This window comes from Lichenostomus cassidix, chromosome 2, assembly GCF_008360975.1.
Source record: "Lichenostomus cassidix isolate B80296 chromosome 2, HeHo_3.0, whole genome shotgun sequence".
NCBI lineage: Eukaryota > Metazoa > Chordata > Aves > Passeriformes > Meliphagidae > Lichenostomus > Lichenostomus cassidix.
In genome coordinates, this window is record NC_139482.1 from 53,514,292 (window position 1) to 53,542,066 (window position 27,775).

General features: G+C 38.5%; 1 protein-coding gene across 1 annotated transcript; it reads left to right on the forward strand.

The window, feature by feature from the left end:
- LOC146441383 (mediator of RNA polymerase II transcription subunit 1-like) lies at positions 1-27,736 on the forward strand. Its single transcript, XM_085051587.1, has 19 exons — positions 1-146; positions 378-486; positions 12,476-12,579; positions 13,728-13,812; positions 14,181-14,235; positions 14,642-14,774; positions 15,282-15,371; positions 15,842-15,870; positions 18,109-18,180; positions 18,275-18,349; positions 19,543-19,613; positions 19,942-20,007; positions 20,407-20,515; positions 21,213-21,337; positions 21,702-21,814; positions 24,010-24,205; positions 24,519-24,614; positions 25,050-25,158; positions 26,203-27,736. The coding sequence occupies exons 2-19, from the start codon at positions 420-422 to the stop codon at positions 26,471-26,473; spliced, it is 1,866 nt and encodes a 621-aa protein (XP_084907713.1). The 5' UTR covers positions 1-146; positions 378-419; the 3' UTR covers positions 26,474-27,736.
- Positions 27,737-27,775: the final 39 nt, after the last annotated feature.

The window sequence follows — 27,775 nt, forward strand, 5'->3', positions numbered from 1 at the left end:
AGGGCGGGCCCGGCCGATACGGGGCGGGGCGGGAAGCGCCGCCGCAGGGGCCGGGGGGTCGCCACCGGGCGCGGCCCCGTCGCCCCCGTCCCGCGGGCGGGGGGCGCTGTCAGGCGCCGAGGAGCGCAGGCGCGGTGCCGGCCGAGGTTGAGCGGGGCCGCGCGGCCGGGCTCGAGTCTCCGGTACCCGCGCGGGCGGGCCCGGTCCCGGAAGGGGGCGGCTGCTTCCGTCTGAGGCGGGTGCGGGGGCGGTAACGGGCGGGGCGGGGCCGGCTGCTTCCCCGGGCGGGTCATCCCAGTGTCCCGGGTGTCCCACGGAACCGCACCTCCGAGCCTCAAACGGCACCTGCTTTCCTTTCTGCTGCTCCTCTGTCTCAGCCGAATCTCTCAAGGGAGGCAGTGAGAAAACACTGTAGCTCGATGTCCGTCCCTCCTTCCCCCCAGCTAATCCCCGATCTGGAGAATAGAGGAGGCGTGTCCTGCCATGGTAAGGAGATAAATTCCCGACATCTGTCGCTGGGTTTATAAACACAATTATTTTTAGTGTAGCTTTCCTCGGGGCTCAAGTACAAGCTGAGAAAGCATTTAATATACTGAGTTTAAGGAAAATTGTCTCTGGCAGAAGGGAACATGAAGCAGTGAGACTCTTCAGAGTTTTTGGGGTTTTTTTTAATAGTAAAGGACCACTCCATGCATGGAGGATTTTATAGATGCCAAACAGAAAAGGGAGATAGGAGAGTTTCCATCTTAATTACAATAATTCAAATAGTAATAACAGCAGTGCCTTAATAACTGTATCTTTTACCGCGAAATCATAGACATAAAGGCGAGCTTTGTGTGTACACAACATGATTTAAACTCTCGTAACCTAAGCATAATATCAAAACTGACTGCTCAGCGTGCATCTTTGTTTTTCACACTGTAACCGTTCACAGACAATACAAATTGTTTTGAAGCATCCCCTCCTCCACATAGTTGTTTGGCTGAAGGAAACTTGGAAACTTTCAAGTCTGAAAACTCCAGATTTTATCACCTCAGATGGAAAACTTCGACCTCGGTGTTTGCCTCATGGAACCATTGCACTTTGCTTGCAGAGCAGGTGCATTTTAAAATTTTCATTGTTGTTCTCTGTCCTCTGTTTTCTGAATATTTTGACGTTTTGGACATTTAGCCAGTGTTTAGTATATATCCCTCTACAATTTAGTTTGGTTGGCCTCACATTTCAGTATGAGCTAATTTTTGCAAATTTCATAGAGTTTGAGAAACTGATAGCAATCCAGATGCAATTCATTCTGATGAAAATATTAAAATATGTCCATTCACACAAAGAAATGTTGATTGGGCTCTGTTAAATGGGGGGGCAGGGGGGGAAGGAGGGGAGGAAAGGAAAGCTAGTAACATTGAATCAACCAAACATCCAAAATAAAACTCAACATTTCTGGTATTTCATGACAGGTAAAAGTTTGCATGGTAGCTATGATTAGACTTTTCATGACACCATGAAAAGGCTGGAAGAGTCTTTGCATGATCCTGTACAAATAAAGATTCAGGAGTTCTCAAGAAATTCTAGCCTGATTTCTGCAACCTTTTGAGTATCTCTGTGCTGTATTACTTCTTAATACTTATTCCAGAACCCTTATGTTGCAAGAGCAGATGAGTCATAGTTAAGGTCTCATTAATACTGATATCTGCAGCCATTCTGTACTTCCTTGTTCCTTCAGTACTAGAGCTAGTCCAAAATAACCTTCACCCTGTAAGACATGCAGTGTACTTGCCAGGATGTTGGTGGCACCTGTTTCATTCTATGGAAATGCTCCTTTGTATAGAATGGTTTGCGTTGGAAGGAACCTTAAAGATCATCTAGTTCCAACACCCACTGCCATTGGCAAGGACACCACTCACTAGACCACGTTGCCCAGAACCCCATCCAACCTGGCCTTCAATGCTTTCAGGGGTGGGGCATCCACAACATCTCTGGGCAATCTGTTCCTTCTCAGCAGGGTTGCTCTCAAGGAGTTCTTCTCCCTATCTGGACTCATGTCTGGGATTGCCCCGACACAGGTGCAGCACTTTGCACCTGGATTTGTTGAACTTGAGCTTTCTATGGGCCCTCACCTCAAGTTTGTCCATGTCCCCCTGGATAGGATCATTTCCTTCTGTTGTGCCAACTGCACCACTCAGCTTAATGGATCTGCAAACTTGCTGAGGGTGCACTCAATACCACTGACAGTGTAATTGATAAAGATATTAAAGACCTCTGGTACCAAGAATGGCCCTTGAGTGGCACAGCTCATCACCAGCTTTCACCTGGGCATAAGAGCATTGACCACAACTCTATGGCAGCATCCATCCAGGCAATTCCTTATCCAGTGAATAGTCCATCCCTCAAGTCCATATCTCTCCAATTTGGAGATAAGGACGTCATGGGGGACCTCCTTACAGAAGGTCTTACAGAAGCCTAGGTAGTTGACATCTGTCTCAGTCTTCCCTTGTCAAATGTTGCTGTCACTCCATCATGGAAGGCCACCAGATTGGTTAGGCATGATTTGCCCTTAGTGAAGCCATGCTGTCTGTCTTGGATCACATCTCTGTCTTGTATGTAATTAACATTGTTTCCATGAGTATCTGCTCCACAGTGTTCCCAGGTGAGGGAAGGTCTCTGGTATGTAGTTCCATGGATCTCTGGTATGTAGTTTCCTGGCTCTTCCTTTTTTCCCTTTTTAAAAATAGGAATGATGTGTCCCTTTTTCCAGTTGCTGAGCAGTTCGCCTGACTGCCAGGGTTTTTCAAATATGGTGTAGAGTAGCTTGGTAACAATATCAATCAGTTCCCTCAGGACCCTGGCATTCATCTCATCAGGCCTCATAAACTTGTGGTTATTCAGTTTCATCAGGTGGTCTCGAACCTGCTCTTCACTTACAGTGGGAGGGACTTCATCCCCATTTTGCACCATGCTGCTTGTTAATGGATGTGGTCTTTGTCCTTCTGATCTCTCTTTACAGCTATCTTAAGACAACAAATATAATTTTATTTTGAATTTTTGGTTTGTGGCCCAAAATGCAGGTTTGATGGAATAAAAACCAGTTTATAATACACCCTTGAACTTTTGCTTGGATATGTCCCCTGGCACCTTACCTAAACCAAGTGGAAAAAATGAGGTGTTTACCCCAAAACTAAAATAAGTATTTCCGTGAAAATGCACTCCATTAATAATTCCTATTCAATTGCTAACAAGTGACCATAGTGAGGGTATCTCTGCAGCACCTGTAATATTTTAGGGCATGACTCTGGCTCCTCAGTGGAAGAGAGCAACTGGTCATTCCAGAGTAGGTATTGCAACTGCTTTACTCAATTGACTGTAAGAACCTGGGGCTGGCAGCCCAGGGCAGCAACAGGTTTGAATTGCTCTCTGGTGTTTAAATGCTACAACAAGTACCTAAAAACATACAGGCAGTGTAGTAGACTTTAGCAATGTGGCTATAAAGGGTGTAGGTAATGAATGTCCTTTGTTATGTATTAGCATATGTGCCAGTACAGCTCTGCACATAAAATATTTGAAGGGAAAACTTAAAAAGAATAATTAAGCAGAGATATAGTTAATTGTGTACTAGTAGTACTTGTATTATGTACCTTAATACAACTAAGAAATCAACTGACAAAGATTTAATTTATTTTAAAAAGCTAAAGATACAGTGGATATGTCCGACAAAACATGTCCAAATCTTTGGGAAAAACATTGATGTGCAACTTCCATTCCCACAGAACAACAAATACTTGTTCCCTTTAGCACACATTTAATAGCACACAATTTATTTCTAAAGTATGCATAATTTAATGCTGTAATTTTATCTTAGATTTCTGTTGACATGAATAAATGTACCACTTTCTTTGGAAAACCACCTTATTATGCATAAAACATCCATTCTTCCTTCAAGTGCTCAATAAATCCTCCAGGGTGAGAGAGACTTAATTTTTTTGAAGGGACAAAAGAGAAAGAGAACAAAACCTCTTACTGGTTTTTGAGGACACCTTCCTATTCCACCCCAGCATTGATTAACCTGGCATCTGCTGGGTCTGTGGGTGTATGTGCCTTTGTGTTGTGAAGTATTGCTGAACTGAAATCAATACATAGAGATAGGACTTCCTGGTATTATGGTTAATTTCTTCTCTTTTAGGCTGTTGCCACAACTGTATTAAAATTTATTAGACAACAATTTATTACTAATGCATAAGGATGCCTAAAATGTATGTGTGATTTAATGGAGTTTCTAAGTAGCAGGACTGTTGAAAAAACGTCACCCAGCCCAAATCCACATGTATTCTGAGGAGAATCACCCCCCAATAAAGGGAAAGAGCTAGAAGATTTTACCTGCCTGCAGTTTGTATCAGTTGTGAGAAAACATAAGGAACAATGAGTGAAGAATATGTTAAATGATTACTTGGCCAATTATTAACATACCCATAATTCTCAAGTTTGTAACTTTGTGTGCTTTTCTTTGCTTTTGTGTAAGGGATAGTCAGGTTTTAAGGACATACGACTCTTGAGGTTTATAATGGGCATGCCCAAGGGCAGACTTGGAATGTAGCTCCCACTTCACACAGCTGAGAGTGATGGCTACCTTGAGAGAGTGGTGCATCTGTTGGTGGGGCGGTGGTCAGATCTCCCTCTGAGTGTGCCTGTTTCTTTCTGAAAACTCGCAGGAAAATTTTATGTAACAAAGTTTATTTTGGTGCCTGTGTTAGGCAGTACAACTCCAGGTCTTAGATGGCAGACTACTGGATTGGAATTCACGTAATCTTAGTTCCACTCTGTGATGGTTTTGGCTGGGGTGGAGTTGATTTTCTTCACAGGAGATAGTGTGGGGCTGTGCTTGGGATTTGTGCTGGAAACACTGTTGATAATACAGGGATGTTTTAGTTACTGCTGAGCAGTGCTTGCACAGCCTCAAGGACTTTTCTGCTTCTCACACTGCCTCACCTGGGAGGACACAAGAAGCTGGGAGAGGACACAGCTGGGACAGCTGCCCACAACTCACCAAAGGGATGTGCTGTATGACCCATACCATATGGTGTCGTGCTCAGCAATAAAAAGTGGGAGAAGAAGGAAGAATGGGGACATTTGGAATGATGGCATTTCTCTTCCCAAGTAACACGTTATGGAGCCCTGCTGTTCTGCAGGTGGCTGAACATCTGCCTTCCCATGAGAAGTGGTGACTTAATTCCTTGTTTTGCTTTGCTTGTGCACGTGGCTTTTGCTTTCCCTATTAAAGTGTCTTTATCTCAACCCTGCTGGTTCTCCTGCCCCCCACCCCACTGCAGGGGAGTCAGCAAGGGGCTGCATGGTACTTAGCTGCCAACTGGGATTAAACTACAACATACTGTCACAGTGTCACTAATGTGCTCTGATCTTGGCCAGTCCCTCCATTTCCCATCCCAGTTTTTATCTGCCTTCTACAATTAGAGATTAAGCTCTACAAGGTAGGCATAGTCTGTCTTTCTCTGTGCTTTTTCAGCACACACAACCTGGGGAATGTTTCTGTGATGTGCACAGATAAATGTGTAATGCAGTACAGATTCTGAACGCTACAAATCGACACACATGCACAAAGGTTGTGTGGACTGTTGTTCCTGCTACTCTTGCTCAGTGCAAGGACATGTAAATCTATCAGCTTCCCAGAAGCTTCACATCATCTGCAACTGCCTGGAAACCTGTCACATGCATACCCCTACATGTGCAAACAAATACATGCACCCTAAAAACCCCATAGTGGGGCGACTGACAAGCTGTTGGGTAATGAGATGCTTCCATTTCCTTAGCTCTATTGGCTGTCCAAATGACAATATTTTCAGTATACCGTCTGAGCTAGTGATGGTTCTTAACACGTACAGCTTTCTTACCAGTTTAAAAAGGTTCCCCCCCAAATGCATCATCCATATAGAGAAGTGAGGTTAAGTGACTTGAATAACACGGAATTAATGAGTAGTGTTGAGTTTGTAGTCATTCATCTTGTCATTCAAGAGAGCTAATTTTGTCATTCTAGTAGGTGACTAGGAATCTGGAAATCTTAGAATTGAGGGCTGTAGCAGAGTTCGTTCATAACATATTAGAGTAGACAAAAACATTTTTAAGAACATAATTAAGGAATTACCAAGTGCCTGAAAATATAAAAGCAGTAAAATGTATCATCGAATATGTATTGCTTATATTTATAACAAGTCTTCATAGTTTAATTAGCTTCAGTTTTAAAACACAAGATATGAAAAGTAGTGTCAAGTTGTTTAACCAACACAGAATGATGTAAAATATGTACTTTATACTGAGTACCTGTCTGCATGGCACCGGTGTGATATCTTTGACTGGCATTTGTTGGGATTGAGCTCCTTTATGGTATTGCCTTGCCTGAAAAATGTGTCCTTCCCACATACTATTTTATTGAAATCAGTGTTTGCCACTGAGTGCTGTTTCTTTTTTTAAGTCTGCGTGTTACATAATCCATATCCTGATATATATTCAATCAGAATACTGAAGCACTGAAGCTGAACAATTGTCTCCAAACCAATATTGATTTAAAATAGCTCAAAGTAGACTCAAACTCATCTCACTTTTCTGTTATTAAAATAACACAAAAATATTGTATAATTTTCAAATTTTAGTGTTGTCTATATAATTATTTATTCTTTTCCTTTCTTTGTATGTTTGCTTTTCATATCCTTATTTTTCTATTAGTCCTGTATTTCATACTTGATATGGTTTCATACTTACTTCATGTTTTTTCCCTTGTCTTTTTACAGTCTTTCCTCTTACGATTTTCTAGTCCCTTTCCCCACCTCTGTCTTTCATTGATGGTTTCCTTCTTACTTCTAATGGGGATGTGCTAAAGTAGAGTCATGTAAATTGCAGTTTGGTTTCTAGTTCTGTGCCAGCATTTCAGGAGTCACTTCCTTTCCCCATCTCTGTTCATCCCAGTCTGGAAAAACAAGACAATAAAGCTGGCTCCTGTGTGGTTAGCTTTGAGACATAGTGGTGGGAGGCTCCTTTAAGCACACATATTCTTTTTTTGTATTACACCTCTTCTGTACCACAGCGACCTCCTCAGTGCTCATCATTACTTTCAGCTCCTCAACCTATTCTTATCTCCCCTTCTCCTTGCCTCGTCCTCCACCCCCCAGTCTTCTACCAGTAACATTTTCAATGGGTATTACTAATTTGGCCATTTTGTGCAGATTATGTGTCAGCTACATTCACTTTATCTATCTCTTGAAGGAGAACTGTGGCAGCTCTCAAGTGATGTGTTCCATTGATTTCATACAGACTGATGCCAGTAAAGAATGTGAATGATGGTGCAACACTTGATTTTAGTTATAAAAATGATCAGAAGACTCTTGGGAAAATAAGAGAGGTAGAAAAAGCAACAAATGTTCAGTTATGACTAGCAATTACAGTGTCCTATGATACCCTGTAAAGAGCAAATGCACACATGTGAAGCCAGCTCTCACATGTTCGTTCACGAGGTTATTTGAATTGTGGTCGCATGGCTCTAGGGCCTTTGGGAAAAGATTTAGATAAGATCTACCTGGAGATTGTAATCCTAATGTCAAGCAGAAATCAAATGTTAGCCATATCTTGACTATGCTCTGAGGAAAAGAAATGCCTTGTTTGTGTCAATGCAATTCTACATCCATGATCATTTGCTATGAACCTATTTTTCTGATGTTTGTCTATACAGCCTTTGGCTTTGAAGCATCTTAATCACTTTCAGTGAAGGAGTGGGAAACAGTCAAAGCCTGCCAATGTTAAGTGTCTCAGACTAAGTGCCAGAAGTGCTATTCAGTTAGTTGTGAAGTAAAATTGGCTCAGTCTATATGGCTGTAGTGAAATAAAATGCAGCCACCAACATTCTGATGTTACTCTCAGGAGTTAAATATTCACACTCTGTAACTGCTGAGATGATGTAGAGACTGAAGGAAAGATGATAAATTTATGGGTTGTAAAGCCATAAACTACAGACCCTATCAGACTAAGCTATGGATCGTAAAAGTTAAGCAGCATGGGTTTTAGCCTGCCTTAGATGGAAGATCACTCAGGATAGATAAAGGAATTGTTTGAATGCTCATAATTTTTTTGTAAACACTGATTCATGTTCTAGTTACATGCCCATTTTATAGCTCTATCACTGCTGATCTCTCTAAAATCCCATGACACTTTGTGAAAGAATACAGTTTTAGCTCATAATCACAGCAACATTTCTTACCCATCCTCTAGTTCTAACCGGAATCACTGGTTTTCACAGACTGCCCTGGGCCCCGATTCTGTATTTAGACTTACTATGGGCTGTTATGTAGCCACTGTTTTCTCTGGTCAGCAGTTCAGCTGAGGGCTTTTGGAAAGATGCAATTCCAATAAATTGCTGGATGCAGGCCACTGAAGATAGATTGCTGATGATTTATTTTGATTTTATTCTTTAGATGAAAAATAATCAAGACTAGATAAAGGATTAATTAAAAAAAAAAGCAACCACCAGTGTGCCAAAAGAAAACAGAAACAAAACCCCCACCAATATTGCACTGACTATGGAATACCTGGAATATTTTCTGAACTGCTGTCACTAAAATATATCAACAGTAAGGCAAGGTTTCTCACGTATAATAAATCTAGAGTATCTCCACTGAAAAAAATAATTTAATTAATGCAAGAGTATGAATAGGAAATATGTCGATTCTTTCTCAGAAAAATTACCATTCAATGAAATGGAAAAATCATCAGAAATGTTAGAATTATGAAATTACAAAATGCTATTTTCATATGAAACACAGTGTGCCAGGCCATGCATTGTGAAGTATATTACAGCATCAGGAATTTAGCAAGATGCAGACAACTATGCCAAAAATAAACCAAGTAGTAATGATAATTAATTTCTCAAAGGGTGCTTGAAGAAGCATACCGGTTTTACCGTTCAAAAGGGGATAAGATAATCTGCAATTATTTGAGAGCAAGAGGAGATTTACTCTGGGGACAACTTATTTAGTAACTGTGCACATGGAAGATTCTTTCAGCAGCGGTTTTTGATGAACAGTCAAAGAGAGAGTAATCCAGAGCAGGTGGGCATGCAGGATTCATGCGGTAATTCTGATTATTTTCTATAGTCATGATAATGCTTGTCCAGTTGTTTTGATTTTTTTTTTCCATGAACTGACCCAGTTAAACATTTGTACATTTAATATGCCTGAGAAGCTATAATTAGAACATTTTAAATTATTCATCTCTCTTAACTCTTCTCTCAAATGCAGTAATTTGATACGACAGTTCTGAATCCTGGAACAGCACCTTGTTCTGAGGAACTTTCTGACAATGCTTAAGCTTCTTTTTCTCATACGTGTGTTTTGCCAATGCTGCAATTTTATGTTTGAAGGCTGCTAATTGTCTTGGAATATTTGTCTTGTTATAAAAATCTGACACTATCCCTATCCTAGACAAATGATGCAAATTCATTTACCTAAAAACACACATTTAAGCCCAATGGAAAAGGCTTTTTTTGTTTAAAAATGAAAGTGTATTTTAGGCTTATCAACCATACTGCACTGTGACTAATTAAACTTGAAGTCCTTTGTTTATTTGCAGAACAGCTATTATGCAGACAAGGTAAGCAGTGGCACGTTTTCTTCCATTATTTTGGAAGTGTTCTCTTCAAGACAGTCAGCAAAAAATTTACTTTTCTGCTTATTTTACATGATCAAACCACTGGAGTTAGTATCAAGATCGCAGAGACTCCAAAGAGCTCTGGGGAAACATTTATGAAAAATGCCACGAAAATATTAAGCACTACCAAGCTGTGGTATGTCATATTTGCACATACCCACTCCTATGTTATGGACTGAGGCAACCCAGTTTACATGGGCTGTAGTACACATTCTTGCTCAGCAGAAAACATTTCAATACATTGTTCGAACAAACCTAAGCTAAAATGCATCCCTAGAAATGCTAAAAACATTCCTTTAAATTTATGCACCAATTCATGGGTAAAGCTCATGATTGTAGGCTATAGTCACTGCTAATGTCACGTTAAAAATACATTATTATTTAATAGCATATACCAAATTAATAATTTTACAGAAGTGTGATCTACCACAAGTGCAGAATTACATCATCAATTTACTTGATCACATTTCACCTCTTTTGTAAAAGTTGAAATGCAAATACATGTAACTCTTCCAGCTGCATTGACTTTCTCTAACTAGTATGCTTGACACCTGTCTGGAGACAAATACCACTTTTTGACACATACTTCTCCATGGATTCCTAAGCCCATGATTAGTTTTTTTTCTGTAATCTTAATGAGATCAATGAACTATTTAGTTTCTACTTAGGTTTCTACATATAAGTCAAAAATTATCTATTTTATGTGGTATTACACTCTTTCAGGCACTGTAGCATGACTGATAACAGCTGAAAGCAGAAAGTTTGCTGTAAGGTATCCTGAAACAGTGCCACCCAGGGTTTATGTAGGAGACATGCTCTTCTTGCTATAGACCTGATACTCCCCAGTAACCACATTTCGAGCTAGTCCCTGTACAAAGGTCCAGGATTAAACCTTGAACCTCACACTGCCATTGTACACTGATTCCTATGTGCAAGCAGACTGCAACCTGAGGTAGCCACAAAAGGATGCATAAATACAATGCAAACATTATAGATACCTTTTTAAAAACTCTCTTCTTTAAAAAGACTGAAAGCTCCCTTTTGGAGTGCTTTCCTGTATTGCTGAGTGATTGTTGCTATCACACCTCCCCCTGACTTTGTCCCCAGTTTAATTCACTCTCTCAGAATACTACACCTTCTGAAAAGATGGAGACAGACATTATGCCTTCTCCTCAGGATTTAGATGTGGAAGAATATGGCTAACCCCTTGTAAAAAGTAGCAGAGGTGATGTTGCTGTGCTTATCAAGCCTCAAGTTCAAACATTAACCCCTGGGGACCAGTGTTTTGAAGGTGCGAGACTTTTGCCTTGCGCAGCACCTACAGGCGCAGTGTTGCAGGTGCAACAAATAGGAGCCTTGGTTTCTTGCAGTGTGAATGGAGATACAGGGTGGGTTGCAGCCCTTCTATCAGCATGAAGTCATGGGTGAGTGGGGGCATGTTCCCAGGTAGTGCGCTTGCAAGAGCTGATTGGGGTCCACTGCTTCCCCTTTCTCCATCTGGTTGAAGTGGCCTGATTTATAGGGGACAGTGGTTGCTGCTCTGTTGTCTTCCTGTGGGAGGAAGATGCTGCCAGCCCCTACTCACTATCTCTCCTTGGTGTATGCAAAGGGTATATACATCCTTTTCTGAGTCTCTTTCCCCACGCAGGGCGCCTGGCTCAAAGGGGAGAGACGTCTGTAGCTGTTGTGCCCACTAAGTCAAACAAGCCCTTTTTAATATTTTTTCTGGTTCTGTAGGGCAGAGCAAAGTGGGTGACATGTTACAGGACTCAAACTCTTCTTATTAATAATTCTGGAGTCTTCCTACCTGTCACAGACCGATATATTAGGAAATTCACTCCTGGTTTATTTGATGGAAGTAATGGTTATGGAAGTACCACATCTCCGCAAAAAACTTTCTTTGTACATCTGGATTCTGTAAGGCCAGAAAGAATATTTATAAGGAGACAGATGATGGACTGAATATATTACTTCTCCCAACCCCAAGGAATTCTCCTTTCTCCCAAGGAATTCTCATTCCTTGCCATCCCAAGGACAAAAAAACCAAACCAAACCAAACCAAAACCAAAAAACAAACCCAAAAAACCAAACAAAAACCCAAAACAAAACAAAAAACCCACGTCTGCATTGAGATTATCCTCTGCAAAATCACAGGACAGTTTGGGTTGGAAGGGACCCTTAAAGACCTTCTACTTCAACCCTCATGCAATAAGCAGGAATATCTTCAACTAGATACAGTTGTTCAGAGCCCTGCCCAACCTGACCTTAAATGTTTGCAGGGATGGTGCATCTACCACTTCTTTGAGCAACTTGTTCCAATGTCTCAACACCCTCATCATAAAAAAACTGTCTCTAATTTTTTATTATTTTTTATCTCTAATTAAAGTGAGCTTTAATGAGCTCCAGGTGGGTGTGCAAATCTGGATATTTCAAGTCCATAGCAAAGCCTTGGTATTTATTAAGAATACACGTATGAAATTGTGCATAGGTAAAGAAAGCATAATTTTTTAACAAGCTGAAGATTGGGCTGCATATCTGTACTCACTATTGAGAATATTTGCCTATACAAATCTCCCCCTACCCTTTCTCTGTCAAAGTCTTACGAAAATTAGATGTTTGTATGTGCAAAATTCAAATAAAACATTTTTTTCCTACTTCCTTCTTTGAAGCATAGCATCTATGACCTTAGCAAGGTTTTACATTTGTCCTCCTCCAACATTTCTGGTTGCCAATGTAAATACATGCCATTACATTTAGAACATTTTGACATGTTTTTCAGGTGTTGTGACAGCTATTTCTACAAATGCTTTAATGGAACAGTTGCGTTTAAAATACCAACAACGGCCATGGACTGAAACTCTGAAACTTGTTTATTTTTGCATGGTAAGAATCACAGGTTAGGTTAGAGAAGGATATGTGGTATAAGATTATGTTTCCAAGGTAGTTAAAAAATTGCTTGACTTTCAAAAACAGCAAGCAAAACCAACCAAAAAAAAAGCCCTATGCAATCCGAAACCAGCCAAAAGATAACCCCCAAAAAAACCTGGTGCCTAGTATAGCCTGGCTCCCCATTTTTCTTAGGACAATAGATAAACTTTTTTAATAAAAGTTTTCTGTCTAATTTTAATACTTTAGGGGTTGGTTCTTGCATTATTGTAACTATTCATTAGTTACTACTGTTTGTCTACTAGTTTCGGTTACTTTCCATTCATTATCATTATCATATTTATGGTATGTAAGTACAATTTATTGCATTTAGGATTGGAAGAATATGCTTCTTTTTAGAAACTGGTCTGAAACCTGCTATATAGACTTTCTGCTGCTGTGATTTACCTTAAGTAATTCCATGTTTCCTGCCCTTCCAGTAGCTAATTTAAGAATCATCATTGTAAATAGCAGATTAGCACAACTGCCTTGAGCTCAGTATAAAAATTCCCTTTTGTTTCCATACTTCTTTTTATTAATGCTTAACTTAAGCCTTACTCTAAAAACAATGTCCTGAATTTGAACAAAGTGAAAACTCTTCAGCAGTGAATGTTGTTTGTTAATTGAAGTGTGAAGTATGAGAACTTTTCAGACAAGAGCTTGAAAAGAAACTGGGAGAGTTTGCTTGCTAATAAAGTGAGTATCTTCAGTTGAAATTTGTATCCAAATCTAACCAAGAACTCCAGTGGCAGTTGCTGATATCTTTTATTCGCTCAGGCAGATTTCTTCTAAAATAAAACCACAGGTATTATCTTAGTTTATCTCTAGCTTCACAGTGAAATTAGCTGACACATCTTATGATCAGCTCAAAAAGAAAAGGAATGGAAAGCCACTCCTTGCTCCAAAGGCGTCTGGTATGTAATTATTACACAGTAATGTCTTCATGAATCCATTCATTGCTGCCATTTCAGAGATAGCTCCAATCATAGGTAACCTCTGTGTTTGACAAAACCAAATAACCAGTATTTTGTTGTACTGGGCATCTCTGTGCTGTCTCTTAGCTAGTAATTTAAGGACTCTGTCTCATGTTTTCACAAATGTGCTAGGATAACCCACTTCGAAGGCCTGTCAGTAATGCTCCAGATGGTCCATTGCTTTCTTGCATGGAGAAGATAGAGAGGACATTAAACGGTAATGAGCTGTTGGATAACTCAAATTATATTTTTTAATATTCTGTGGAATCTACTAATCCTTCTCTATTGCTGATGTTCTGCACAAAGTGGTCAAATGTACAAACACAGAGCTGGATAAGAGACAAGAGACTTATACTGACTCATCTTTGGGCTAAGCCTTCAAGCTATAGCTCTCCTTAAAGCCTGAGAATATACTCTACCCAGCACGGCACTTATTAATCATAGACTAATAGCTGTCATTAATAACAAGTCATTCAAGAGATACCATTTTCTTATTACCTAAATCATACCCTTTAAAGCAGGATAATATTGGTTTTACTTCTTGATCACTACAGTTTGATTAAATTGCATTCTTATTTCTTGCAGCTAAATCCATGCTTTCTGTGATGAACACGTTGGAACTTTTATCCAGACAAAAAGGGTAAGTTTATTTATGAAAAAATGCAAATGAGCAAGCATGGCGTCAAGTCCTGAGAGGAATACCATCTGGATGGCTTGTCAACAATGCTATTTTTTAGTTCAGTGTTCTAATGGAGTGTATTTGCCTATTTTGATTAGCCCTTTGTGGTGGAGGTTATTGGGAAGAGAGAGGGCATAAATGCTGCAGACTGAGGTTAATAGTTTTGAGCAGACCAACATGATAATGCAAAGAGCAGAGCACAAAGATATTCCTGGTTGGATAGTTTTCAGAAGCTGAGTCAAGCAAGAGTTGTTTTTGAAGCATCCCTGGCATCTCTTCCCATGACCAAGTGAACTATACTCATTTCCTTTCCTAAGTGACAGAGTTTTTATATATACAAGTTGTTTTTTTTTTCTCCTCTTCTCAGACTTACTGTTCATGTGAGCCCCAGTGGGACTGCCTGCTACATAACATCAATGATGTTTTATGTTGAAATTCAGCTGGAGAAGGATGGAAATGTGATGGATGTAAAGTTGGCTCACTTTGAAGAAGCTCCTGTGGTAAAATTAATTTTCTCTGTCTTTCACCACCCTGTAGTCTCCCACTTGGCTTCCAGCTGCCATGTTAGAAAGGTTTTTACTTCCTTTAGGTCTTGTCACACTTGCAAGCCTGTGTATGATACTAGTTACCTCTTTAGGCACCTGAATCTCTCACATAAACTTACAACTCATTTACAGATACTACATACTCTCATGCTAAGTATTACAGTAAAAGTCAGTTCACAGGCTCACCTTCCAAGAATTTTGTGGTACCATGCAGAAATATTTGTATTTTCATACTTCAATGTTACCAGTATACAGTAAATAACAGGGGCTTAAAATATTTTCCTACCAAAGGGTAGTGCAAAGAATGTATATTCTCAGTGGATGTCTTGGAGTTATTCTGTTTTTTCTTCTGCCTTCTTTAGGAGTATATATATTCCTACTAGTGGGGATGTTTTTCTTGCCAAATTTCTGTTAAATTATTCACAGAATATCACCCTGAAGTTCACATACCATGTTCTGCAGTTGTTACAGGGTTACAGAAATCCTTCAGATCAAAGATATAACAACAAGCTGTTGTGGGGGGTTGGGGAACATAAACTCTGTTTTTTATCAGTAAGTATCCTAATTATTACATTACTTTGGAGTTAATTTTGTCCATTATTTTTAGTTGAAGTCAGTCCCATAATTTCAAAATGTTCATTTAACTAGCACAGGTCTGTTGATCAGTGAGTGCTGAACAATATCATTAGAATGGAAATGCATATTCAGAGAATTCTAGCACTACTAATAAAAGAAAAACTGGCTAAGATGCATTTTTTTTCTGGAAAGAGTTTATCAACAAACTATTTCTGTTAATTTTATCCTCTTTCACAAAGCCTTTGTACTAATTATTATACTAATATTTTATTTTAACTATTGCACTCTTAGTCTGGGTTTTGAGTGTTGGGTTTTTTTTTAATATTTACCATTCAGCTACTTAAAAGTAATGGGGATCAAGCTTATAATTACGAATGAAGTTATTATAAAAGATGTGTCACAAAGGATGGCAAGCAAGATGAAACTCCTGTCTCTTACTCCTGTAGGTTTGTGATGACTTGGTGCAGCTTCTAAGGTAAAGAATCATGGATAAGGTCTCATGTTGAATGGAAAGGAATTCCTGAGGCTAGAATCATTTCAGTGTAAAAACTGAAGAGGGTAAAAAAATGGAAAGAGAATCAGGAAACAATAATATGAATCCAGAAAAGAACAGAATAACTGACACCTTTTTGGATTCCATTTTAGGTGGGAAATTGGTTCCAGTGCTCCACATTGGAAGTTGGTTGTCATTGTAACTGTTATTACCTGCTTCCAAGTTGTAAATTCAATGCTAAAACTGTAGCAAATATTTTTGGAAAGAAACTCCAGGCATTATTTATTTCTCAAGTCATTCCACTGAATGCATCTGCTTCAATGGAACAAGGTTGAAAGAATAATCCCCAATACATTGGCTCTAGTTGCCAGTCAAAGACCACAGCCTTTGAATACTGGCCTTTGTGTTGATTGCAAGAATTATAGAACTGCTTGGACCTACAGTTTTGGTAATGGACGGATGATGACAATTCTGAACTGGCAGATTTACAGATACAAACTAGGTAATACTTTTCCTCTTGTGCTTCCATCAAATCCTAAATAATCCTTGTATTGTCCTTATGCAAATACTTTAACTACATGTCCTTCAGGCTTCTCTCACAGCAGTGAAAGCAAGGGGGTATCACATGGCTTGAGTTTCTTTGCAAATACATAGGGAGAGATGTGACCCTGATTTTCTTGTGTAGCAGTAGGGCACTACATATATATATATATATATATATATATATATATGTGTGTGTGTATTTATTATTACCATGTGTTTTTCTGTCTGAATAGTTGATGTTCTGGGTCAGGCTACCACTTTAAAAGTCTATTTAGACGTTCTTCAGCTAATATGATCAAGGTTCCGGGTTTTTCTAATAATGAATATATTTAAGAAATGGGATTCCTATTTAAATACCATGGCAGAACAGTAGAAAGGGAAGGTAAAAAGAAAGAATAATCATTGATCTTGGGTGTTTCATCTCTCTTTTATATTATGCATCATGAGTTTTTCCCTCTCTTTTTCCTCAGAAATGAAGTTATATTGGCTTTATGGGTGTAAACAGCTATGTCTTAAAGCTTGAATTTGCATTTTCTTAAATTTTTGAGTTCCAGTGATGTTAAGTGCCAGCACTTTGGCTCTGAGTGTTGGCATATTCTGTACCCTCCTGGTTTTGTTAGGATTTGTCACAAAGCACAGGTATCCCTTCTCTGCCTCTTGGTGTAGTATTTTATTTGGTTGTAAGGCAGTTTGTTATATGTGAAATGTTTCCCATGAGTCTCAAAGTAACTATAAAATCAAGATGAGCCAGCCAGCTAATGCATAGGCTGGTGCTGTGTCTGTTCCTGTACCATGCATGCCTGCTTCCCTCCTTTTTCCCTGCTTCCCCACTAGTCTAGCTGGAAAGAGTCAGTGGAGAGCTAAGTGACTTGTTTAGGTTCCACTTTTGAAAGGGTTTGTCCCAATGTCAAAGTCCAGGCAGGCTTATTTTGTCTCCGCTGATCCACATTGAAGCCACATCTGCAAAGGAAGGGAAGGTAGGTCTTGAGCTGTCTGTGTGACTGCAGCACCACTGAGTCTAGTAAGACTTGTAAAACTCATGTAAAATCTACTTAAGTAGGTGCATAAATATCTGGTGAGTTAGTCTGAACAGAGCTCCAGGTTGTCACAGCTAGTCAGAATCTGCAGGAATTCTGGGGTTTGAGCAGTCTGAATCATTCCTTTACAAACCAAGCTATTTGTCCCATTCTCTTTTTTTCTTTTCTTTTTTTTTTTTTTCTAATTGACATGACTATCAGTTATATTCATGGTCTGTCTCTCTCACCTGGTTTTGTGAAGTGCAGCATTAATACAATTTTGATCTTTTGATGAAAAGAGCAATATACAAATGCATGGTATTAAGGAAGTAGTACTACATGACTAGCTTTATTGGAATATCAGCAGAAGTGTTTTGCAGCTGATGAGCTGTCAAATTTGTGTTTCATGTACATTTATTGCTTTCAATAGTGCGTATTTCAGTGCCAATTTCAGCTATAATTACAGTGCATCTTGCAACAAAACCAAGGATTCACATTTCCTGGTATCTTCTGAGAAAATTTAAAATCAGTACTGCAACTTGATTTGATAAGGAGGAGGCCTCTGTCGCTCTGAAATGGTGCCTTTTCTAGCAAATTACACATGAAAGAGTTATTTTCCATCTCATTTAGTAGCGTGATAGTAATTATTTCTTTTTGTTAGGATGAAGAACTATGATGCCTTTGGAAAGATTCTAGAAGACCTGTCAAATATGTACCAAATTCCAGGAAACAGGTTACAGTTAGTTTTTACTTGAAAAACTTTTGAAATCCATAGCCTAACTTTTGTTTACTTATAAAAATAATTAATTGTCTTTTCTCTCTCCCAGCAAAATGAAAGCTAAGGGATATCTCGCTTTGCAGGCCCTTGAAAAAGACCTTTATTCAATGTCTCTTCTAGACAGGTAACTCACAGTCTATGGCTTTGTCCCTGTACCTTTGCTCACACTCTTTCATTTCACTAAAAAACAAGTTAATAACTGATCTAATTATAGAGAAGGATGTGGAAGGCTAATGAGTTTTCTCCCACTGGAAAGCTTGAAGCCTTTCTGCAGTTTGTCAAACCCAGACATGCCAAACAAGATGATCTACTGAACTCCTGTGCTTTATCTAAGGGACTTCTGGGAAACTGGTTGTTTACAGAGCTTGCGGGTGTGTGCATGTGACCACCCCCGGGAGCAAACAATGCATCTGAAAGTCAGCAGTCACGTTTAGATCTCCCCGTGGCAGAAGTAAAATTGACCTTTTGGGGTTCTGCTGTTTGGGTATCTCATTTTGTTCTCAGGTTTTAGCAGGAGTAGTGGACGACGCCAGCTTTCCTTCTCCCTTTTCTCATTTCTCCTTTCAGAGAATAGGATTACAGATAGATGGGGGAGCAGACTTTCCTAAACCTTTTGGTAATTGTACAAGGATATTAATTATTTTCAGAAAATCAGAGTTGTGGACAGTGCTTTCCTTCTGAATTTTTGAAATATCTTCTCTGATATGTCACCTATTTAGTTATATACACACATACCTTGGCAGGTATGGCCTTTTGTAACTTGAAACACACTCTTGGGTTATTTTGGCAGTATTCCCTTATGGAGCATAATAACACTATGAACTAATATGCTATATCCTTGCTGTTCACTAATATCTCAGTAAATGTTATTTATAAGTTAAATAGATTATTTGTCCCATCTATTGCTGTAAGTTAATGCACCGCAGAGTTAGTACACAGCTATGTAAATGTACAGCTGTATTTATTCAGCTATATGAACATATTCGAGGTCAGAGACTGGTTCTGTTTGAGTTAGTTTAGTCAGGTTATTCCCTCATTCTTTGCTCAACCAGTTGCCACTCTAGGTGTTTTGACCCCCTTCATTTCTGGTAAATAGCAACCGAAGTGCAACATGAAACAGCTCAGATACAGGGAAAGTGGAAGCGCAAATCCTAGGAGTAACGCGCAAGTGTAATTGTGGTGTTTTGGAAACTGGGGACACAATCTACTTCCAAGAAAGTGTTGTGTCCTTTTGATTAAGGGTACAAATTGCAAATTACATTAGCCTAGCTAGCACGGCAATGCAGGAAACACTAATCAAGATGTGTTTTGAACTAGAACACAGGATCTAAACAGAGTTACTGAAGTACTTAATGGAAAAGTAGGACACCTGGTGCCAAGAACTGGAGGTGATTTTTTTCTTTTTTCTTTTTCTCCAATTTTTTTCTTTCCCCTTTTCTGAATTTAAAGAATTATGATTAAAAAAACACTGCTGAGGTGATCTTTGCATACAGGAAAGATCCTCTACTATAAATAAAACCTGCTGTAGGGACTTGCTGTGCCTGTATTCTCAGATAACATACAGACATACAGAACATATATTGAACATACATTGTAATTGGAGATGTACTCTTACTCTGCCCATCTACAGTATTGTTTTTTTCACCTTTGTGTCAAGGTACCTAACATATTTCCTCTATTGGCCTGTGTAGTAACCATTATTTGTTTATTCCTCAGGAACCCCTATGAACATTGAATTTTACATTTCTCCCTATCAAGTTTTGGAAGCAGAACTAAATCACGGTAAAACTATTTCAGCTATTCTGCTATTTCAGCAGAAATAACTAACATGAAACGTTTTTCAATACTACCTGTTTCATTGAGCAAAGTTAATTAATGAAAGCTAAGAAATAAAATTTAAAATTCTGGTTTAGTAAAACAGTTTATGTGATGCACTTTAGCACAGTTTTAATCAGGGAACTACTTTCCATTTCTTGGTTATTGACTCAGCTATTGCTGCTATCATCTTTGGGAAACCTTGGCCTTTCGGGTGTGGTTAGTGCAGGCTTCTCCTTGCTGCCCACAGCACAGTGGCTATTAGTTGGATCTGACCTTCCAAGTCCTTACCATTGTATGTTTTGCGTGCACAGTATTAATATACACTAAAACAAGGAAAATAATGCAGTTCTCTTTCTCCCTCAGGTTCCCAGGTATGTGGAACAAAAACAGTTGTAACTGTTGAAGGCACTGATACACTCCACAAACTTCCTCTTTCTCCATTAATTGTAGATCCTCAAGCTGGAGAGGACAGGTGAGGCTCTGGACACTTGTCAGTACAGAAATGGATTTACAAGACACTGTCACTGACTTCAGCGTAACTTACATTTAGCCTCTGCTGAAACAGGGACCTCTGTTTTATATATGGCTTTATGCTCCATAGCTATATGCTCTATAGTCTGTGGCTTTTACAGTTTTCCCAAATGGACTTTAAAAGTATTGTGTTCATATTTAACTACGTTAGTTGCATTTAACTATGAATTTATTCATAGATTTGGAGCCAGAAAGAACCACTGGAACAATATTACTTTACTTCCTAGTATTCAACAAGCAAGTCCTTCATAGATTCAGAGTAAAGCAAGCATATCGAAGATATTACACCTAAAATACACAAAATAGTTTGTCATCCCACCATGGGTACTGACACCTCATCTTTCTCTACCTCAGTGCTGTCTGGAGGGAAAGTCTGAAGTAACCTTCCAAAATAAAACACTTTTGAATTATTTGTAAAAAATATCACTCAGTTCTTGCGTCTCACTTTTTCTTTCTGTCAGTTTTCACATTAGTCATGTTTTAAAATGTTGAAGTTGCATTTATAAAGCAAAACTTTTCTCAAGTCATAAAATGTTTAGAACATAATAAACTGCTAGGGACCTTGTGACCTTGCACTAAGAGTCCTTTTTAGGGCAACTTCTGTAGAAAACTTTCATTCTGACAATTTTTTTTCCTAGCAACCCTGCTTTTTTGCAATTAACTGATAAAGTCAGCATGGATTTGCCAGCTCATTTTGTGCTGAAGTTTCATCAGCCTGTTCCAATGTCCTCATCCAGTATTGAAGAGATACAGAGGCTCACAGGCATGTTATAATTGTTTTTTAAGACTAAATACTTCTGTGACTGTGCATTGCTTATTTGTTTTTCACTTCCCAGTGTTAATGTTGCAAGATGAAAAAGTTGTTTCTGGGGCAGAACATATTCTGTTCTATCAGCCCAAGTGTAACATTCAGCAATCAGTGCGAAACACAAAAGTTCTAAGAAAGATACGACAATTACAGGCAAAGTTAAACACTCTACCTCAAATTCCCAAGAGCAAAAAAAAGGGGAATAAGAAAGAAAATCAATATTTTTGTCTTTTCAAAACATTTGGTTTGTTTTTAATATTAGCTTTCATAACCTACTGTCATAACCTAATTGCTAATAAAAAAAATCACCTGGTTTCAGGAATTCAGATTTCTGGCTTGAAACTAGCTCCACTGTATGAGATAATTGTTCGGTCTACTCTTAAAGAAAAAAGCATTGAAGACTTGTCTACAAATAAATCTTGTTTCTTTGTGGTGAGTATAGTGTGCATTTGACACACGCTGTGCTGTTGTGTAAGACTGAATTACCATTTCCCCATAAGCAAGCAATGTAGGTTTCCCGGAATCCCAGCAATATTTAAGTGCTCTTTAGGAAATAGTTCAAGTAATTTACGGAGCAGTATTAGATCCTTTCAAGTAAGTGAGCTTCTCATCCTCAGTAATGAAACAATGTGTGCTTGGCTGCTGAAGTCAATACTAAGTTGTCTGTGTGTAACCCAAATATTTACTCTTCTAAAAATTGCTCAGAACTTTGTAATTATTGCCTTGAAAAGAAGGAAACTTATTGACTGGTGTGTTGGTTTGAAAACAAACCAGTGGGAGATCACAAGTCAAGATTGAAATTAAAAATAAGTGAAATAATACAAGGAAAAGCACTGACAAAGTCAGATACAACCTAACACCCTGTTAGGGTGGTAGTAGCAGTCCAACTGAAGTAGTCCAGTTGAAGCGGTGATCTGTGAAGGTCTAGTCTCCAGCTGAAGATCCAGTGGTAGCTCTGGTCCTCTGGGAACCCAGTAGACAGGGCTAGCTCAGGCAGTTCCAAGGCCAGGTTATATCCAGGTGGGAACACCTGGTTCCTCCCTCCTGGGCAGAGCATCCCACAATGGGATGAGTTAAGTCCATGAGTCACACGGTGGGTCCCTGATGGCCCATTGCCTGTCATCCGGAGTGGGTCATTAGCAGGTGATAGCAGCTAACAGCCCACAGCTGGTGGTAATAGAATACTTAACTACATCTATATTGCAACCTAGGACAACTGGTGTGAGGAGCAAGTCCCAAGAAGCTACTTTCCTAGATTTTTGAAGATCTTTATTATGCTGTATGTCACACTGTTTTAACAAAAGAGATTTCTTAATTAGGTAACACCGAGACTATTGATTCCTTTTAAAGGGACTGTCAGGAAGAAAAATATAAAGTGTTACAACAGTGATGCCAATTGCTGTCTAGAGACAGGTTGTTTAACTGAAGAAGGTTTCCCTTTTAATAACTGCGTTATTGAAATATAGTTACTTAGGCTGCATTAGATGTAAAGTTTTAGAATAGAAAATTGTGGCTAAGATATTTCTGCTGGGCTTATGTATAGGGCAACTACAAGACAAGCTTCAAAGATCTACTTTTTTTTTGCTAGGAAACATTAATTTTGCAATTCATGGCAGCAAAAGAGGAGGGCAATTTTTTTCTGTTCTACTAGAAGTGTTAGTAGAGCCCACTGCCTGCTTAGTTCTTGGATCTTGAGGTGGTGGTACAGAAGGTAGTAGTAAATTTACATGCTAAAACAATGTTTGGCAAAGCTCTTCTCTTCTGTAAGATTGAATTAATCTTTCAGTTCTGTTAGATGCACATGAAAGGCTCTGTAACTTTTCAAAAATTCCCTAGAATATTTGTACTTGGTGGCAGAAGGTTTTACTTCTGAGTTGAAAGATTTTATTTATAGAACAAATTACTAAATTGCATTCTAAATTGCACTTGAAATTATTGTAAAGGGGAAATCCTTTTGCTCCATGAACACACAAGGAAAAACTCATCAGCTTTTGTTAATGTAGTCCCTGCTAATTAACTGCCCTGCCCTGTTCTTAAGGGGACAGGTCGCATTTGACATCCTGAAGCAGATAACACAATAGTGCACTTCTAATTTTGCCACAGAATCACTGTCAATGTGAAAATTGACAGGTTGAAAATTTTTCTTGCTATTTCCTCCTTTCTTCAAGTGAATCATCAGGACACATTCCAGCCAAGCATGCCTCTCCAAAGTAGTAGTGATGGAGGGAGGAGCATCTGATATCCAGAAGAGATTTCAGGCAAAACTGCCATCCTGTTTGTGCAACTATCAAGCAGCATTACTATATTATTATCTTGGTTGCTAACATTTCTATAGCCTATAAGCCTTTTAAGGGCTCTAAAAAGTATTTGGAAGAATTTGTGATAGTTGAACTCCTGACCATTTGGCTCCAGCTATATTCAACTAATTTGGATGCATTTGGGAGGGAGAGTAGATCTCATTTAGCTTCCTCTAAGGATTATGTTTCTGCTAGAAATGCAGAGACGTGATGGACGTGCTAGAGATGTATCTTTCAAAATTATTATTGTTGTCAGATTGTACAATTGCCTGATAACATCAAGCTTTACTTTCGTATTTTCAGTCCTTGAAATATCACTTTGTTGCTTAGTCTCTTCCAGATTGCCCAAAGCACTGTTACTTCATAAACAAGGGCTCAGAAAAATCAGATTTAGCAGGAGCCTTGGTCAGCAAAATCCCATTTAGGCATCCGAAGTGCGTGCCTGGCGTAATAGAGATTCTTCGACATCAAGTGGCATATAACACTCTTATTAGCAGCTGCGTCTCTGAGAAGCATATAAATGAAGGTAAATTGTGTGGTTGGAAGTGACGGCAAAATATTAGAGATAAACTAGCTTCTAAGTTGGGTGTTAACAGATTTTACTACTCCCTTCCCCAAAACTGACATTACTTGTGGAGTATTGTAAATGATAAAAAATTCTTAACACTGTATTGAATTTTTTTTAACACCTCCTAGGCCTGGCACTTCTGTAAACATAAACTAAGTTGTTGAAGTAATGAATAATTAGACTACTGTATCAGTGTGTTTTAAATTCTGGCATGTAATTCAGCCAAAAGAGTTCAATAGTGGATATCACTAAATAGTAATTTTATTCCTAGATGATTCAGAACAGCTTTACTTTGAAGTGGTACCACACAAGAACACCAGCTTTTCTGTCTTTTTCCTTCATCCTGTGAAAGAGAATTTAGCCTGTGGTATGTGTGGAATAATAGCTACTGTCCTCTTTACTGAGCTGACAAGGGACTTGGTTCTATCTTGGCTCTTGCACTATGCTTCTGAGTTACAAACACATTCTAATGGCCACTCAATGGTGTGCAGCCCATGAAAAACACAAAGTAACTGTGTATAAACTGCTTACTAAAAGGTGTTCCGTACTCTGAATCAGAAAGTAAATGCAAATATTCAAGTCCTGTTTTGTCTTGGCCTGCATTAATTAATAAATTGTAACCTCTACTATTTCTGATTTAAGTATGTTAATGAATATTTGCAAGTAATGCAAACACATTGCAGTAAACCTCTTTCAGTGGAAAGAGATTTCAGTCTTACATCTAAGCATCAAAATGAAAGGTCAATTTTCAATGTTTGTAAGTATTTCAAAACAAACATTTTTCTGTTCTGTTCCTTCTTAGTGGTAATTGATGTTATAACCTCTAGAGAAGTCCAATGTCACCTTCATTTAAATCCTCAAGTTCCAACTCTAAATTCTAGTGATGACTTCATGGCAAGAGCTGTGAAGCGGTAAGTAATTTTGTTTTATAAAAGTTGGAATGAACATCTAACGTCCATTTAATGGAAATTTCGTGCATTCTTAATACTATAAACTCAGCAACTGGAAAACTTCACTCTAGTAAAATGCTGTAATACAATAGTGGGAATAAATTACTTCAGTGTCTTAAGTATCTCTTTCAAAAATTTTAAACGTTAAGTGATGAAGTGTTTCTAGTAGAAAGCATGTGGAAGCAGGGAAAGACTTTTGAATTAAGAGTTTTACCTTTTATAAAGATGCTTTTCTGAAGACTCTAGCTGATGACAGTCTCATGTCTAGCGTAACTTAGAACAGCATGGAAAGGTCTTTTTATGCATCTTACCTAATAGCAATCAGTGCTTCTTTTCAGAAAGTGAGGAGTATGTGGCATGTCTACCACACTGGCTCTGGCTTGTTTTCTGAACAAATTTCAAGAGAGCACATTGTTGTGATACATGAGCATAGGCTAGAGAAAGGCCTGAGAGCACTAATTGATTTGACATAAGCTAGTATACAACTATTATCTGTTCAATGACCACAAAATCATTGCAGGTTGGATTTTGAATCTGATTTTAAACTAGGTATTATTTTGGGAACTGGGTTAAGAGTGGGGAAAAAACTCCTCTAGTATAGATAGCATTTTAGAAAAGATGTGCTCTCTACCTATGTTATACAAAACATGAAGGTTACAATTACAAAAGCTCAACAAGAATGAATTTCAACATTCTTAGGTTTTCACGAGAAGCATCCTTATGACTTTCTTTGTTAACCAAACCATCCCACTCTTTCAGTCAAAGCTTCTTTGCATGCCTAAATTCAGAGATTCAGCACTAGATTTCAGTGTGTCAACGTGTTTCTGGTACAGCACATGCAGTTCATATTGTGGTTACAATGTAGCACCAGGTTGCATAAGACAAAAAGATAAAGGCGGTAATGCTGGTTTCCATTTAGGTGTCAGCCATAGTTTAAAAACCAGAATTAATTTAAAGAATGGATGAAGTCCGTAGTAGTGACTAACGTGTTATTTCCTTCTTCAGCTGCATGTCAGTCCCAGTTGTCATGAGAGCTGTATTCAGGAACATGGCCAAGTTGAAAGCTGATATTGAAACACAAGACATGGACACGGAACAACAACCTGAACAACAACTGGAGCAAACTACAGATTCTAATAGTCTTGAAAAAAGCCTTTCTGGAGCTGGTCAGCAAGACTGGGTAATGACAGATAAGCCAAGTACTACAGACAGCACAAAAGAAAATCTCTGTCCAGTCAAACTGGAAACTTTGGCTGATAACATGGAAAAAAACTAACCCCTCACTATGCACTAAAACTTTGTGGAGGACAATAATTCCAGAGCTAGTATAGACAGTGATATCATAGACCAATAAAAAATTATGGTTTTATAAGCAAAAATAAAGTCTACTTAGTAATTTGTGAATGGTATGTCTGCTACAAACTTTTAAATATGGAATAGTTAATGCCCTTGAATCTGCATTTTTAAACATCCAGATCTGGAAAGTCTTAACACTGATCTACTAACCTTTGTCTTGTTACTGAAAACCTCCAAAATTGTCGTGGTAAATAAGATTCCCTCTTACACTGTCTTTTTAGTATAAAAGGGTAAGGCATTACTTTATTCTTGGTCACGAGATGTGTGTGGCTGACAAAGTTCCAGCCTCAACGCTGACCCCAATAGAAAACTTCATTTATTTATGCATTTTTAGCAAACGAAGAAAGTAATGTCCATTGGTTTTAAGTTACATAATTCTCTTCATTAATTAATACTTTATCCCATATTAGTTATTGATTTCTTGCTTTTCATGCTAATCTGGTCCACATTCTTTATTCCTTTTTTCATCTTTTCTCAGACAGAGAGTCTTCAACTTTCAACCTCAATCCCCTCTGTATCTTCTGGTCCTTAAAGGGTCATAAATTTAAGATCCCAATCTTCAACTCCCTTTGGCTTTTTTTACTGAAGATTGTCAGGCTTAGTTTTAACAAACTTAAAGTTTCAGTGATTTAATGATCAAAGTAAGTCTGTGAAGAAACTTAAGTAATGTTGGCTAAAAGTGGGCACTGCTTACAATTAGTTAAAACAACTAAGTAAAAATTAGTGAGGAAAGTTATATGATTTCCAACACTGCACCATATTCTACCAGAATATGGAAGAAGTCTGTGTCTCACATACATGATACAGTCTATAACACAACACAGGCACTTGAAGAAAAGCAGTGTTTATCCGTGTCAGCATTATGCTACATGAATTGCGAAAATGTGACTTGAGTGATTTTGTATATATGCAATTAATGCAGACACCCCTCTTTGTCCACTATTTCATAAACAGGTTTAATGCAAGACTCTTAACAACAGTTCTGCTTACCCCTAAAGCAGAAATGGTACTGAATGGAAATTTAACTTACAGCCTCTGCCAACTCTGACAGGTCTTTAGTAAGAATGTTGTAAACTCAGGCTCTGAAAAACAAGTAATTTTTGCCTTAGATTCTTTTCTGACTTCCGAGTATGAAATGATTTTGTGATTTCTTTTAAATTACAGTTGACTGTTCAAAATCTTAGTTTGTCTAGACTTCCTTTGTCTCTGATGTAAGAGAGTG

What these genes read in the sequence shown, in the direction of transcription:
- LOC146441383 (XM_085051587.1), top strand. Translation starts at nt 420, where the DNA reads ATGTCCGTCCCTCCTTCCCCCCAGCTAATCCCCGATCTGGAGAATAGA. An exon ending in AACTTGTTTATTTTTGCATG is followed by an intron (nt 12,580 to 13,727) that starts GTAAGAATCACA and finishes CAAATGTGCTAG; the next exon opens with GATAACCCACTTCGAAGGCC. An exon ending in TGAGAAGCATATAAATGAAG is followed by an intron (nt 24,206 to 24,518) that starts GTAAATTGTGTG and finishes TTTTATTCCTAG; the next exon opens with ATGATTCAGAACAGCTTTAC.